The sequence below is a fragment of the Piliocolobus tephrosceles genome, chromosome 12 (assembly GCF_002776525.5).
Source record: "Piliocolobus tephrosceles isolate RC106 chromosome 12, ASM277652v3, whole genome shotgun sequence".
Lineage (NCBI taxonomy): Eukaryota > Metazoa > Chordata > Mammalia > Primates > Cercopithecidae > Piliocolobus > Piliocolobus tephrosceles.
In genome coordinates this window covers 67,896,852-67,909,471 of record NC_045445.1, presented here as the reverse complement: position 1 = coordinate 67,909,471, position 12,620 = coordinate 67,896,852, and the positions used below count along the sequence as shown (strand labels likewise).

Sequence of the window (12,620 nt, the reverse complement as noted above, 5' to 3'; positions counted from 1 at the left end):
AAAAAAAAAAAAAAAGCTTGGAAAATTTGCAGCCTGACGATGTGATAGAAAAAATATATATATATATCTCTAAGAAATTCAAGCCAGCTGCAGAAATTTGCCTAAGTAACTAGGAGCCAAATGTTAATCCCCAAGACAATGGGGAAAATGTCTCCAGGGCATGTCGGAAGTCCTCACAGCAGCCCCACCCATCACAGGCCTGCAGGCCTAGGAGAAAATGGTTTCTTGGGCCAAGCTAGGGATCCCCCCTGCTATATGCAGCCTAGGGCCTTGGTGCCCCGAGTCCCAGAGGCTCCAGCCTCGGCTGAAAGGAGCCAATGTAAAGCTCAGGCCGTGGCTTCAGAGGGTGCAAGCCCAAAGCCTTGGCAGCTTCCACGTGTTGCTGAGCCTGCCAGTGTAGAGAAGTCAAAAATTGGGGTTTGGGAACCTCTGCCTAGATTTCAGAGGATGTATGGAAATGCCGGGATAAACAGGCAGAAGTTTTCTGCAGGGGCGGGGTCCTCATGGAGAACCTCTGCTAGGGCAGTGCAGAGGGGAAATGTGAGGTCAGAGCCCCCACACAGTCGGTACTGGGATACTGCCTAGTAGAGCTGTGAGAAGAGGGCCACTGTCCTCCAGACTCTAGAATGGGAGATCCACTGATAGCTTGCAGGTTAACCTGGAAAAGCTGCAGACACTCAACGCCAGCTCATAAAAGCAGCCAGGAGGGAGGCTATACCTTGCAGAGTCACAGAGACGGAGCTGCCCAAGACCATGGGACCCAACTCTTGCATCAGTGTGACCTGGATATGAGACCTGGAGTCAAAGGAAATCATTTTGGAGCTTTAAAATTTGACTACCCCGGGCCGGGCGCGGTGGCTCAAGCCTGTAATCCCAGCACTTTGGGAGGCGGAGACGGGTGGATCACGAGGTCAGGAGATCGAGACCATCCTGGCTAACACGGTGAAACCCCGTCTCTACTAAAAAAATACAAAAAACTAGCCGGTCGTGGTGGCGGGCGCCTGTAGTCCCAGCTACTCGGGAGGCTGAGGTGGGAGAATGGCGTAAACCCGGGAGGCGGAGCTTGCAGTGAGCTGAGATCCGGCCACTGCACTCCAGCCTGGGCAACAGAGCGAGACTCCGTCTCAAAAAAAAAAAAAACAAAAAAAAATTTGACTACCCCACTAGATTTTGGACTTGCATAGGCCCTATAGCCATTTTGCTATGGCACATTTCTCCGATTTGGAATGGCTTTATTTACCCAATACCTGTACCCCTATTGTATCTAGGAAGTAACTAGCTTGCTTTTGATTTTACAGGCTCATAGATAGAAGGGACTTGCTTTGTCTCGATGAGACTTTGGACTATGGACTTTTGGATTAATGCTGAAATGAGTTAAGACTTTGGGAGACTGTTGGGAAGGCATGATTGCTTTTGAAGTGGGAGGACATGAGATTTGGAGGGGCCAAGGGCGGGAATGATATGGTTTGGCTCTGTGTCCCCACCCAAATCTCATCTTGAATTGTACTCCCATAATTCCTATATGTTGTGGGAGGGACCCAGTGGGAGATAATTTGAATTATGGGGATGGTTAAGCCCATACTGTTCTCGTGGTAGTGAAGAAGTCTCACGAGATCTGATGGTTTTATCAGGGGTTTCCACTTTTGCATCTTCCTCATTTTCTCTTGCTGCCACCATATAAGAAGCACCTTTTGCCTCCCGCCATGATTCTGAGGCCTCCCCAACCATGTGGAACTGTAAGTCCAATGAAACCTCTTTTCTTCCCAGTCTCAGGCATATCTTTATCAGCAGTGTGAGAACAAACTAATACAACAAGGAAATCTAATGTCATTACATTAACATCATACAAAATAGTCTTTAAAGAAAAAAGCTACGAAAAAGCTAGAAAAAAGAAAAAATCTAGGCAAATAGAGTAATTACACAAGGATATCACAATTCTAAACCTGTATGCCCCTATCTATACTCAGAATATATAAAACAAAAATTGGAATTGAAAGGAAAAATAAGAATTCCACAATCAGTATAGGAGATTTTAATATATTCCTCAATTCTATTAATCAGTATTATCTATTAATATTAATAGATAACATAAATTTCAAACAATAACATTAACAAATTTGATCTAGAGACTGGCGTGGTGGCTCAAGCCTGTAATCCCAGCACTTTAGGAGGCCGAGGCGGGCGGATCACGAGGTCAGGAGATCAAGACCATCCTGGCTAACACGGTGATACCCCGCCAGTCTCTACCAAAAATAAAATAAAAAATTAGCCGGGCATGGTGGCGGGCGCCTGTAGTCCCAGCTACTCAAGAGGATGAGGCAGGAGAATAGCGTGAACCCAGGAGGCGGAGCTTGCAGTGAGCCAAGATTGCGCCACTGCACTCTAGCCTGGACAACAGAGCGTGACTCCGTCTCAAAAAAAAAAAAAAAAAATTTTGATCTAACATATAGAGCTGCATATCCAACAATTAAACACAATAAGCCACATGGAGTCATATACTTCCAAACCATGAAGCAATTCTAAAAAATACCAAATAACTGATATCATGCAGAGCTCATTCTCTGATAATAGCGTAATTAAATTGGAAACCAATTATCAAAAGAAAAACTAAAGTTAAAAATGTATTTGGTTAGAAGGCATAAAGAACTCAAAACCCAACAGTAAAACAAACAATCCAATTAGAAAATAGTCAAAATACAGAAGACATTTTATCATAAAAGATATACAGATGGCAAATAAGCACATGAAAAATGTTCAGGATCATTAGCCATTAAGAAAATGTGAATTAAAATAAGGAGATATCACTACACACCTATGAGAATTACCAAAAATACAAAAAAAGGTGACAACACCAAATTGTGGCAAAGATGCAGAGGAACTGGATCACTCATACACTGTTAATGGGAAATAGTATAGGAACTCTGGAAAATAGCAATTTCTTAAAAAGCTAACTATATATAATTACCACATGATCCAGCAATTGTACTCCTGGAAATTTATCCCAGAGAAATACAAACTTATGTTCACACACACCAAAATAACTGTATAAATGTTCACATAGCAATTTTATCTGTAATAGCCAAAAAACAGAATCACTCCAAGTACCCTTCAACAGAGGAATGCTTATACAAACTGTGATACATACGTAAGATGAAATACCACTCAGCAATAAAAATAAACAAACTACTGATATATGCAACAACCTGGATAGATCTCCAGGGAATTAGGCTGAGTGAAAAAGGCCAATGCCAAAAGTTTACAAACTGTCCAGTTCTACACATGAAATGACAAAATAACAGAGATGAAAAACAGATTAGTGGTCACTGGGGTTAGGAACTGAAGGCAGGGGAGTGGCAGAGGAGGGAGGTAGATACGGTTATAAAAAGGCAACATGAGAGATCCTTGGTGTTAACTGCTCAGTATCTTACAATTTTTCTACACCAAATCTAACATACACATTATTAATACATATTTTTCTGTAACTCACTTCTCTGGAGAACGTATAGATGGTAACAGTAGCTGCTTCTGGGAGATGGGACAGGGGACAGAGTGGGTGGGATGCAGGCAGGAAAAGGAGGCACACTGGAACTTTTTTACTTTATTTTGTGTCATTTGCATGTTCTGTCAGGGGTGTTGGAATTTAAAAGTCAATAAAGATGTTGAAATTTAAATATATATTTGGAAATTTAAAAAGATAACCTCTAAATAACCAACAGAGCAAAGAAGAAATCATAATAGCTATTAGAAAATACATAGAATTCATGGGAGAGAGCTAATGTGGTCCTTAAAGAAAACCATATAGTCATAAATGATTTTATTAAGCAAAAAAGGCTTAAAAAATAAAGAGCTAAGAATTTAATTCAAAAAGTTAGAAAAAGCACAAGATGGATTCCAAGCCAAAGAAAGGAAATAAAGATAAAAGTACATATTGAAGATAACACTGAAGGAGTCAATAAAGTTAAAACTGGTTATTTGAAAAGACTAATAAAACAAACAAATATCTAGCAAGAAAGATCAAGGAGAAAGAAACAGAGAAGAGGCATAAATAATATTAACAATGAAAAAATGTCCTGAGGCTGGTCCAAATGTGGTGGTATTTACAACTAATTGATCATAATCAGTTACAGATTTATGTGTTCCTTCTCCTTTTCAACTCCCATTGCTTCACTTGACTAGCCTAAAAAATAAAAATAAAAAATGAGTGCATAGTTACAGCAATAGCACAGTATAGTAAGCAAGAAAGAGAATCATAAATGCTGCAGTTAGAAATGAGGAAAAGGCCAAAAATTGGGGCAATAGTAGCAACAGAAGGATCAATAAGGAGCTTATCAGAGTAGTCCAATGGGAATGATGGTGGGATGAACTAAGAGGAAGAGTGGAGACAGAGAAAACAGATTTAGGTTGTTTTTGGAAGTAGAGTTGACAGGATATGCTGAAGCATGAAATATGGGTTTGAAGGAAAGACAGAATGAGATTAAAGATAATTATTAAAGACAAAAGTCAGTACTTCCTACCTCAGCATACAAGGTCCTCAGAATGATTCCAGTTTAATTCTTCTAATTTCAACTCTCATGAACCCAATTCACTTACCTTACTTTCCAGTCCTACTAAAATTCTCACCATTCACCTAGCATCCCATGCTCTTTCAGTATGTTCCCTCTTTCTGAAATGCTCCAATTTCTCATTAAACCCCACATCATCTTTCAAGACTCTGCTAAAATGTCACCTCTGTGACGCTTTCCACAAATCTCACAGGCATAATTAGTCACTCCTTTAATCTGGCTTCCCACTATTCTTATCTAATAGTAGCAGTAGTATTAGTACCTGTTGGGCATCTCAAATCAGAAAATCTGAAATCTGAAATGCTTCAAAATCTAAAACTTTTTGAGTGCCAATATGATGCTCAAAAGAAATGCTCCTTGGAGCATTTCAGATTTTCAGATTAGAGACACTCAGCTAGTAAGTATATATAATATACTATATATATTGCAAACATTACAAACATATTATGAATACATATATTACATATATATTACAAATATTACTATATAGTGCAATTACAAAAATTTATATATATGATATATATCAGATATATATATGATTGATATATATCAGAGATATATATATCATGTACCTGAAATTGATATATATATATATACAATTGATATATATATATGTACTATATATATATACACACACATAAAGAGATATACATATTTCATGTACCTGAAATCTGAAACACTTCTGGTCCCAAGCATTTCAGATAAGGGCTACTCACCTGTAGCAGCAGAAGCAGCATTGTTAAGAGCATTAGATGCTCTTAGATATATCTCTGATACATATCAGAGAGATATATATATCATATATATTTATGTATTTACCATGTATCATATATATTTATCATGTATATCTGATATATACGATGGATATATACATCTGATATCTATATCTTATATATCTTATATATCAGATATATATCATATCAGATGTATATATCTGATATATATCATAATATATCGATGTATAGCTCTGATATATGTATCTGATCTATATATCTCTGATGTGTGTGTGTGTATATATATCTGAATCCCAGATACGTGTGTGTGTGTATATGTATGTATGTGTGTGTGTGTGTGTGTGTGTGTGTGTGTGTGTGTATCTGAAATCCGAAACACTTCTGGTCCCAAGCATTTCAGATAAGGGCTATTCACCTGTAGTGGCAGAAGCAGCATTGTTAAGAGCAGTAGATGCTAACATTACTGAGGGCTTACTATGAAGCATTGTTATAAATCCATTACATAGATTAGTTGATTTAATCCCAACAACAATCTTATATATTAAATATTATGCCCTTTTTTATTTTGCTAACATTGGTACCAATATTATGTGATTTTTATAAAGAAACTAAGGTACAGAAAGATTAAATAACTTGCCAAAGGTTACACACCTAGTGAGTGGAGAAACCAAGATCTGAACACAGGCATTCCAGCTTAAAAGCTCACATACAACTTCCCAATAAAGCCAAAGCATAGGAAGTTGGTGGGAATGTGAAACAGTATAGCCACTATGCAAAACAGCATGGCACTTCCTAAAAAATGAAGAGTGGAACTACTATATGGTCCAGCAATCCCACTTTAATTTATCCAAAAAAATAGAAATCAGGATCTTGAAAAAAACATTTGCACAGCCATGTTCATAGCAGCATTATTCACAATAGCCAAGAAGTGGAAGCAGCTCAAATATCTATCAACAGATGAAGAGATAAACAAAATGTGGCATACACATACAGTGGGATATTATCCAGGCCTAGAAAGGAAGGAAATCCTGCAGTATGCAACAAAATGGATAAGCCTTGAGGACACTGTGCTAAGTGAAATAAGCCAGTCACAAAAAAGACAAATACAGTGCTGCATAAGTACACTTATATGAATGAGGCATCCAGAGTACTCAAAATCATAGACAGAAAGTGGAGCAGTGGTTGCTAGTGGCTGGAAGAGCAGTAGAAAATAGGGAATTATTGTTGAATGCGTACAGAGTTTCAGTTTTGCAAGATCAAAAGAGCTCTGGAGATCTGTTGCACAACAATGTGAACATACTTAACGCTACCCAATTCTATGCTTAAAAATGGTTATGATGGTAAACTTTACATGTTTAAATGACAATTTAAAAAAATTATTTTTAGAAAAGCAAAGAAAGGCATTTCCACAGAACACAGATATATGGTATAATTTTACATGTGAAGCAGACATGATAGATAGAGCTGGGGAAGTAGACTGAACTTGATGAAGAGTTTTAAATGCTAAAATGAGTATTAAATGAGAAAATATTTAATCCTGGCCCAGAGCAGGAAAACATTACATAAATGTTCCTTTCCTTAAGACTTTCTCCTCTATGGGTAGAGATATACTAAGGTTTTCAAGGAGTAAAGTTGCTATATATGAAAATCTACACCCTCCTGCTTTTCTTCTCAACCTCTGATTGTTTCCTTTCAATCTCCTTTGATGGCTTTTCTCCTTTGACCCATGCCTTAAAAGTTGCTCTTGCCCAGGTTTCTATACTTGCCTGTTATGTGTTTCACTATATGCATTTTCAGGATGATTGTATTCACTTCTTTGGTTTTAACGGCCATTTATTCACAAAAAAATGCCCAAATCTCTTATCTCCAGCTGTCGTTCTTCCAGCCAGGCTCCTTATACACATACCCACATACACAAACACATACACATCCCTAGGTGAATGGATCTCTTCACCAAGGTATGTCAGTAGTACCTCAAACTCAACATCTTCAATTCTGAACACCTTATCTTCCCTTCCCCAGCTCTATCCCTAAGTCTGAACATTCTCTTGAATTCCTCACATAAGTAAATGAAATTGGCACTACCATCCACCAAATGGCTCAAACCAGAATCTTGGGTGTCATCTGTAATTCCTTCCATTCCCTCACCTACTTTATCTGATCTACCACCAAAAATTTGTGCTATAACCTCAAATCCTTCTACTTTTTATTCATTCTGATTGCCAATAGCTTATTCAGGTCATCCCTAAACTAGATCATTGCAAACAGCCACCTAGCGGGTCTACCTACCCTTCTCCAACCAACTCTCTACTGTGTAGTGCTAAAACACACATCTGATCACTTAATTCCCCTGCTTAAGAGCATTAAATAGCTCTTTAATGTCTATAAGATAAAGTAATTATTTGACCTGAGCCCTACCTTTGTACCCTCAACTTTCCACCCCACCCTGTACTTAATTGTATATTCTCTGTGTCTGTCATACTCAACTACGTGTAGTTTCCCAAACTTGTCATTCTCTTTCATCTCTCAAGTCTTTGTACATGTTGCTCCATCTGTCCAAAATGTTATTCCCAGCTCCAACCCCGACTAGTACATCTCATCCGATGAAATCCTACCTGTCCTTAGAACCTTAGATAAGGTACCTACTCCTATGGGAAGCCCTCTCACTGAGTTAGTTGTCCCCATATAGCACCTTATATATACCTCCATCAAATAGCATAGCACGTGTATCTATTTCTTTACTTCCTTTACTAGATTGTGAGTCAGTGTATTATTTATCTTTGCATTCTTAACATCTAGCACAATTCCTTGCACAAAGATTCTCAATAAAAATGAATGAAGAGTGATAGTGTAAAAACTTGATGACACTAAAAGTCAAGGTTACTGACTGCATACTTTAATTTTTAGCCACAGATTACATCTCTAACAACAGCTATTTATCCAAAATGTGTGTGACATAAAGATTATACATCACCAAACTAACCATTAACAAAAAAAAAATCATATACACAAATATGTATTAGTACTTATCCATCCATCAAATATCTAATGCAAACCAGCAACTGTGCTAGGTGCTGGAGATACAAAGATGACTAAGACATATGATGTAAGAGCTTAAAGGGTAGTGGGGAAGACAGGGAAGTGAATGATTAAGAGTATGATAAATGTCATGGCACTCTTATATAGTGTTATAAAAACCTGGGCATAGTTGTGACACATAGCCAGTGGGGTTTGAGGAAGTGGGACTTCCCTGAGGAGGTGGTATGGAAGCCAAACATTGCAAGACAAATAGAAGTTAGCCAGGCTGAGGGGTAGAGACAGGCAATCCAGACCGAGGGGATACCTTACGCAAATCCCAGACAAAAAGTAGGAAGATGAAGTAAAGACTACAATATGTTCAGCTACTGCAAATTTCAGCATTGCTGGTGTCTACAACTAAAGATTGAAGTGGCAAGAGATGAGGCTGGAGGTGTAAGCAAGGCCACATCATAGAGGGCACTGTATGACATACAGAAAATTTGGACTTTCTCCTATAAGCCAGTTATATCTAAACTGACCCAGACCCACTCATTTCAACCACAGCAGCTCTGCTTTCATCGTTTTAAGTTGTTTCAGTTACCTCATTAAGTCTTTTTTTAAACTTGGAAAATCACTAACATAGGCAGCAGAGAAACACTGAAGGATTTCACGCAGCTGAGTGATGTGACTGGTGGCAGTGTGATAAATAAACTAGAGAGCTGGAGATAAAGTCAGGAGGTTATGAGCTTACCCAGCTTAGAAATGGCAAGGTTTGAACTAGGGAAATGACAGTGACATAAAGAAAAAGAGATATGGAGAGCTATTAAAGTTAGGGGATGTAAGTGAAATTATATTTTCAAAGTATGTATCATAGTACCTAGAAGAGCTCAATAAATGTTTTCTATTATTATCAAAATCATCTGAATAAATCTGGAGGATAAAGCAAGAAAATCAACAGAAGTTTCCAAGTGTCTTAAGTTGAGCAACTGGGTAGACGATGTTATCATTCCAGAAGACTGGGAGCAGGATGCTGTTTTTTGGGTTCTGTACATTTTGAGGTGAGAATGGGGAGGATGAATTCATGGCTTAATATTAGCCATGTTAAGGTACCTGTGAACATCTAGATGAAGATATCAGATGATAGGGTACATGAAACTGGGGCTCAGAACAGATTCAGATCAGGAGATATCAACAGTATGCAGACAACCATTACCCTCAGATAATGGTGCCAAAGAAGCCCCCAAATCTAAGCTTAAGGTGTGGGAGAATCAATACCTAGATGTATCTAAACTTTCAAAAGCTATCAAGTCTGAGGATGTACAAGAGAAGAAGAAAAGTTTTGTCACTTTGAAATGCCATTTTTATTACACTATAATGTCTAAAGACAACCATATTATCAAGCTTTTCTAATTGATCCACTACTTGTCAAAGTAAGATCTAGGTTCTTATATTTTTAATCAAACTTTATTTTTGGAATATGAGTAAAATCAATTTGATTTATAAAATAGTCTTCATTCTAGGAAGACTTCATGTTCTGGAATAAGAAAACACAAAATAGGCCAGGTACGGTAGCTCTTGCCTGTAATCCCAGCATTTTGGGAAGATCTTTTGAGGTCAAGAGCTCAAGACCAGCCTGGGTAGCATAGCAAGATTCCATCTCTACAAAAAATGTTCAGTTAGCTGGGTGCAATGGCATGCACCTGTAGTCGTAGTTACCAGGAGGCTGAGGCAGGAGGATAACTTGAGCCCAGGAGTTTGAAGTTACAGTAAGCTATTACCATGCCACTGTACTACATAGTCTGGGCAACCGAGTGAGATCCTGTGTCAAAAAAAAAAAAGGAAAGAAAAAGAAAAAGAAAAAAACAACACACATACCTACACACAAAGTAAATTTGAAACTAAAATTACACAAGGTAAATTTAGAAAAAGTACTTAATGTCTCTATGTCCCACATTCCCCATTTGTCAAACTGGGATAACACCACCTACCTTACTTGGCTGTGATAAGAATTAAGTTACATAACATGTATAAAGAAACTAATATGTTGACTAGCATATAGTACAAGCTCAACAAATAATAACTTTTACTATCATTCTACTTTTGAGAAACCAGAAGCGAGTATTTTATTTTTAATTTTAGGTTAAATAAATTCACCAAAAATATATCTGAATTAATATTTTAAAGCATACTGTCTCAGCATCTGGGCTTCAAGCTGGCAGATTTTCCTTTTTTTTTTTTTTTTTTTTAGACAGTCTTTCTCTGTCACCCAGGTTGGAGTGCAGTGGCGCAATCTCAGCTCACTGCAACCTCCACCTCCGGACCAAGTTCAATCAATTCTCCTGCCTCAACCTCCCAAGAAGCTGGGATTACGAGCATGCACCACCACACCCAGTTAAGTTCTGTATTTTTAGTAGAGATGGGGTTTCACCATGTTGGCCAGGTTGGTTTCAAACTCCTGACTTCTTGACCTCAAGTGATCCGCCCACCTCAGCCTCCCAAAGTGCTGGGTTACAGGCATGAGCCACCACATCTGGCCCAAGGTAGCAGATTTTCTGACATGCAAATCCATGATATGTCAAAAAGACTGAATTGAGAGATTAACACAAGCAGTCGTGCATACAATAGTGAAATAGTAAAAGCGAATTACAAAGGCAGGATGTGTATGAAAACTGAATCCAATTTAGAAATTCCACCCAGTTGTTCCCAAATCTTAGCTATTATAACAGAGGAGTTAATATGCTTTCAAAATGGATTCAGAACAGGTTAAAAGAAGATTAACTCATGCTACTTTTTAGATTCCCACATATTTACAATGAGATAACATATGGGAAGACACTATAAGCTATGATAAATCTAATTTTTTTTTGTATTGTAGCATTCTGAAAAACATTGCAGTTAACATCTAACAGAAAATAAAAAGTATGTTTCTTCTTTCTATTCCTATTCAATGAACAATTAAAGTGCCAAGATATAATAGTCAAAAGCACCTAATAGAAAGGTGGGAGATTAGGGGTTTGTTTTAGGGGGATATAGAAATGGAGAGATTTAATCTATGCTTTATCTTAAACCCGAGTTTTCCATCAACCTCCTGTTTATCATCACATTCAAGAAAAAGGGGAAAAACATAATTGTAGATATTTTTCCTAGTTAAAACTTCCTAAGTTTAAATTTTGATGAAGTTCAAGAAAATAATACTCAAAATCAATTGGCTGATTTTTACAAGCATCGAATATGAAGCCTAAAATACAACAGCATATATAGGTTGTATATACCCACACACATATGGAAGAAAAGGGACAGGCATGAAGTTTCCAAGCCTCTTGGAGAATTACTTGTTACTTTAAACAAAATCACTCATGAGAAAAATAAAATGATGCATTTGGTTTATTCTCAAAGGAAAGATCACTATTTCACAGAATAGTAAAACTTGTATGCTATGGTTAAAATTAAACAATTCCAGTCTTTTTCCTAACTTCAGTTTATGTATGATACACACATACATGTACATAGGTACAGACATATATGTGTTTATGTAAATTTTAATCTTGTATAGAGATATTTAGGAAGTATTAAATGCTATCGTTGATAAACTTACGAATCAACATGTAGAACTCTCCGGCCACTTCTTGAACATGCAGCTGCAATGATGGATTCAGGCAAACCTATAAAAACATACACCTGTATCATTTAGAATGTAGAAATATATATATATTTCACATAAAATGTTCAATTCACGCCATTGCTATATAGAATAGTTTAACCAGGCCGGGCGCGGTGGCTCAAGCCTGTAATCCCAGCACTTTGGGAGGCCGAGACGGGCGGATCACGAGGTCAGGAGATCGAGACCATCCTGGCTAACACGGTGAAACCCCGTCTCTACTAAAAATACAAAAAACTAGCCGGGCGAGGTGGCGGGCGCCTGTAGTCCCAGCTACTCCGGAGGCTGAGGCAGGAGAATGGCGTAAACCCGGGAGGCGGAGCTTGCAGTGAGCTGAGATCTGGCCACTACACTCCAGCTCGGGCGACAGAGCAAGACTCCGTCTCAAAAAAAAAAAAAAAGAATAGTTTAACCAAAGAGACCCATCCTCGCTAGTATTCAGAATTATAAAGTTTATATTAATTATACTGTAAGATGTTTCTTAAACATATACTACTCATACTGAAAATTTTATTATGTGGAAGAGATTCTGGTTTTTTTTTTTTTTTTTTTTTTTCCAGACAGAGTCTCACTCTGTCACCAGGCTGGAGTGCAGTGGCATGATCTCAGCTCACTGCAACCTCCGACTCCCTGGTTCAAGCGATTCTC

At 37.9% G+C, this 12,620-nt stretch overlaps 1 protein-coding gene across 3 annotated transcripts in view; it reads right to left on the bottom strand.

Annotated features, from left to right (window-relative positions):
• CHM (CHM Rab escort protein) overlaps positions 1–12,620 on the bottom strand; it is a 196,837-nt gene that overhangs the window by 163,611 nt on the left and 20,606 nt on the right. For all 3 annotated transcript variants that reach the window (XM_023202350.1, XM_023202351.1, XM_023202352.1), the window contains exon 2: positions 11,910–11,976. In XM_023202350.1, the coding sequence (XP_023058118.1) occupies positions 11,910–11,976 (67 nt within the window). The remainder of the gene's footprint in view (positions 1–11,909; positions 11,977–12,620) is intronic.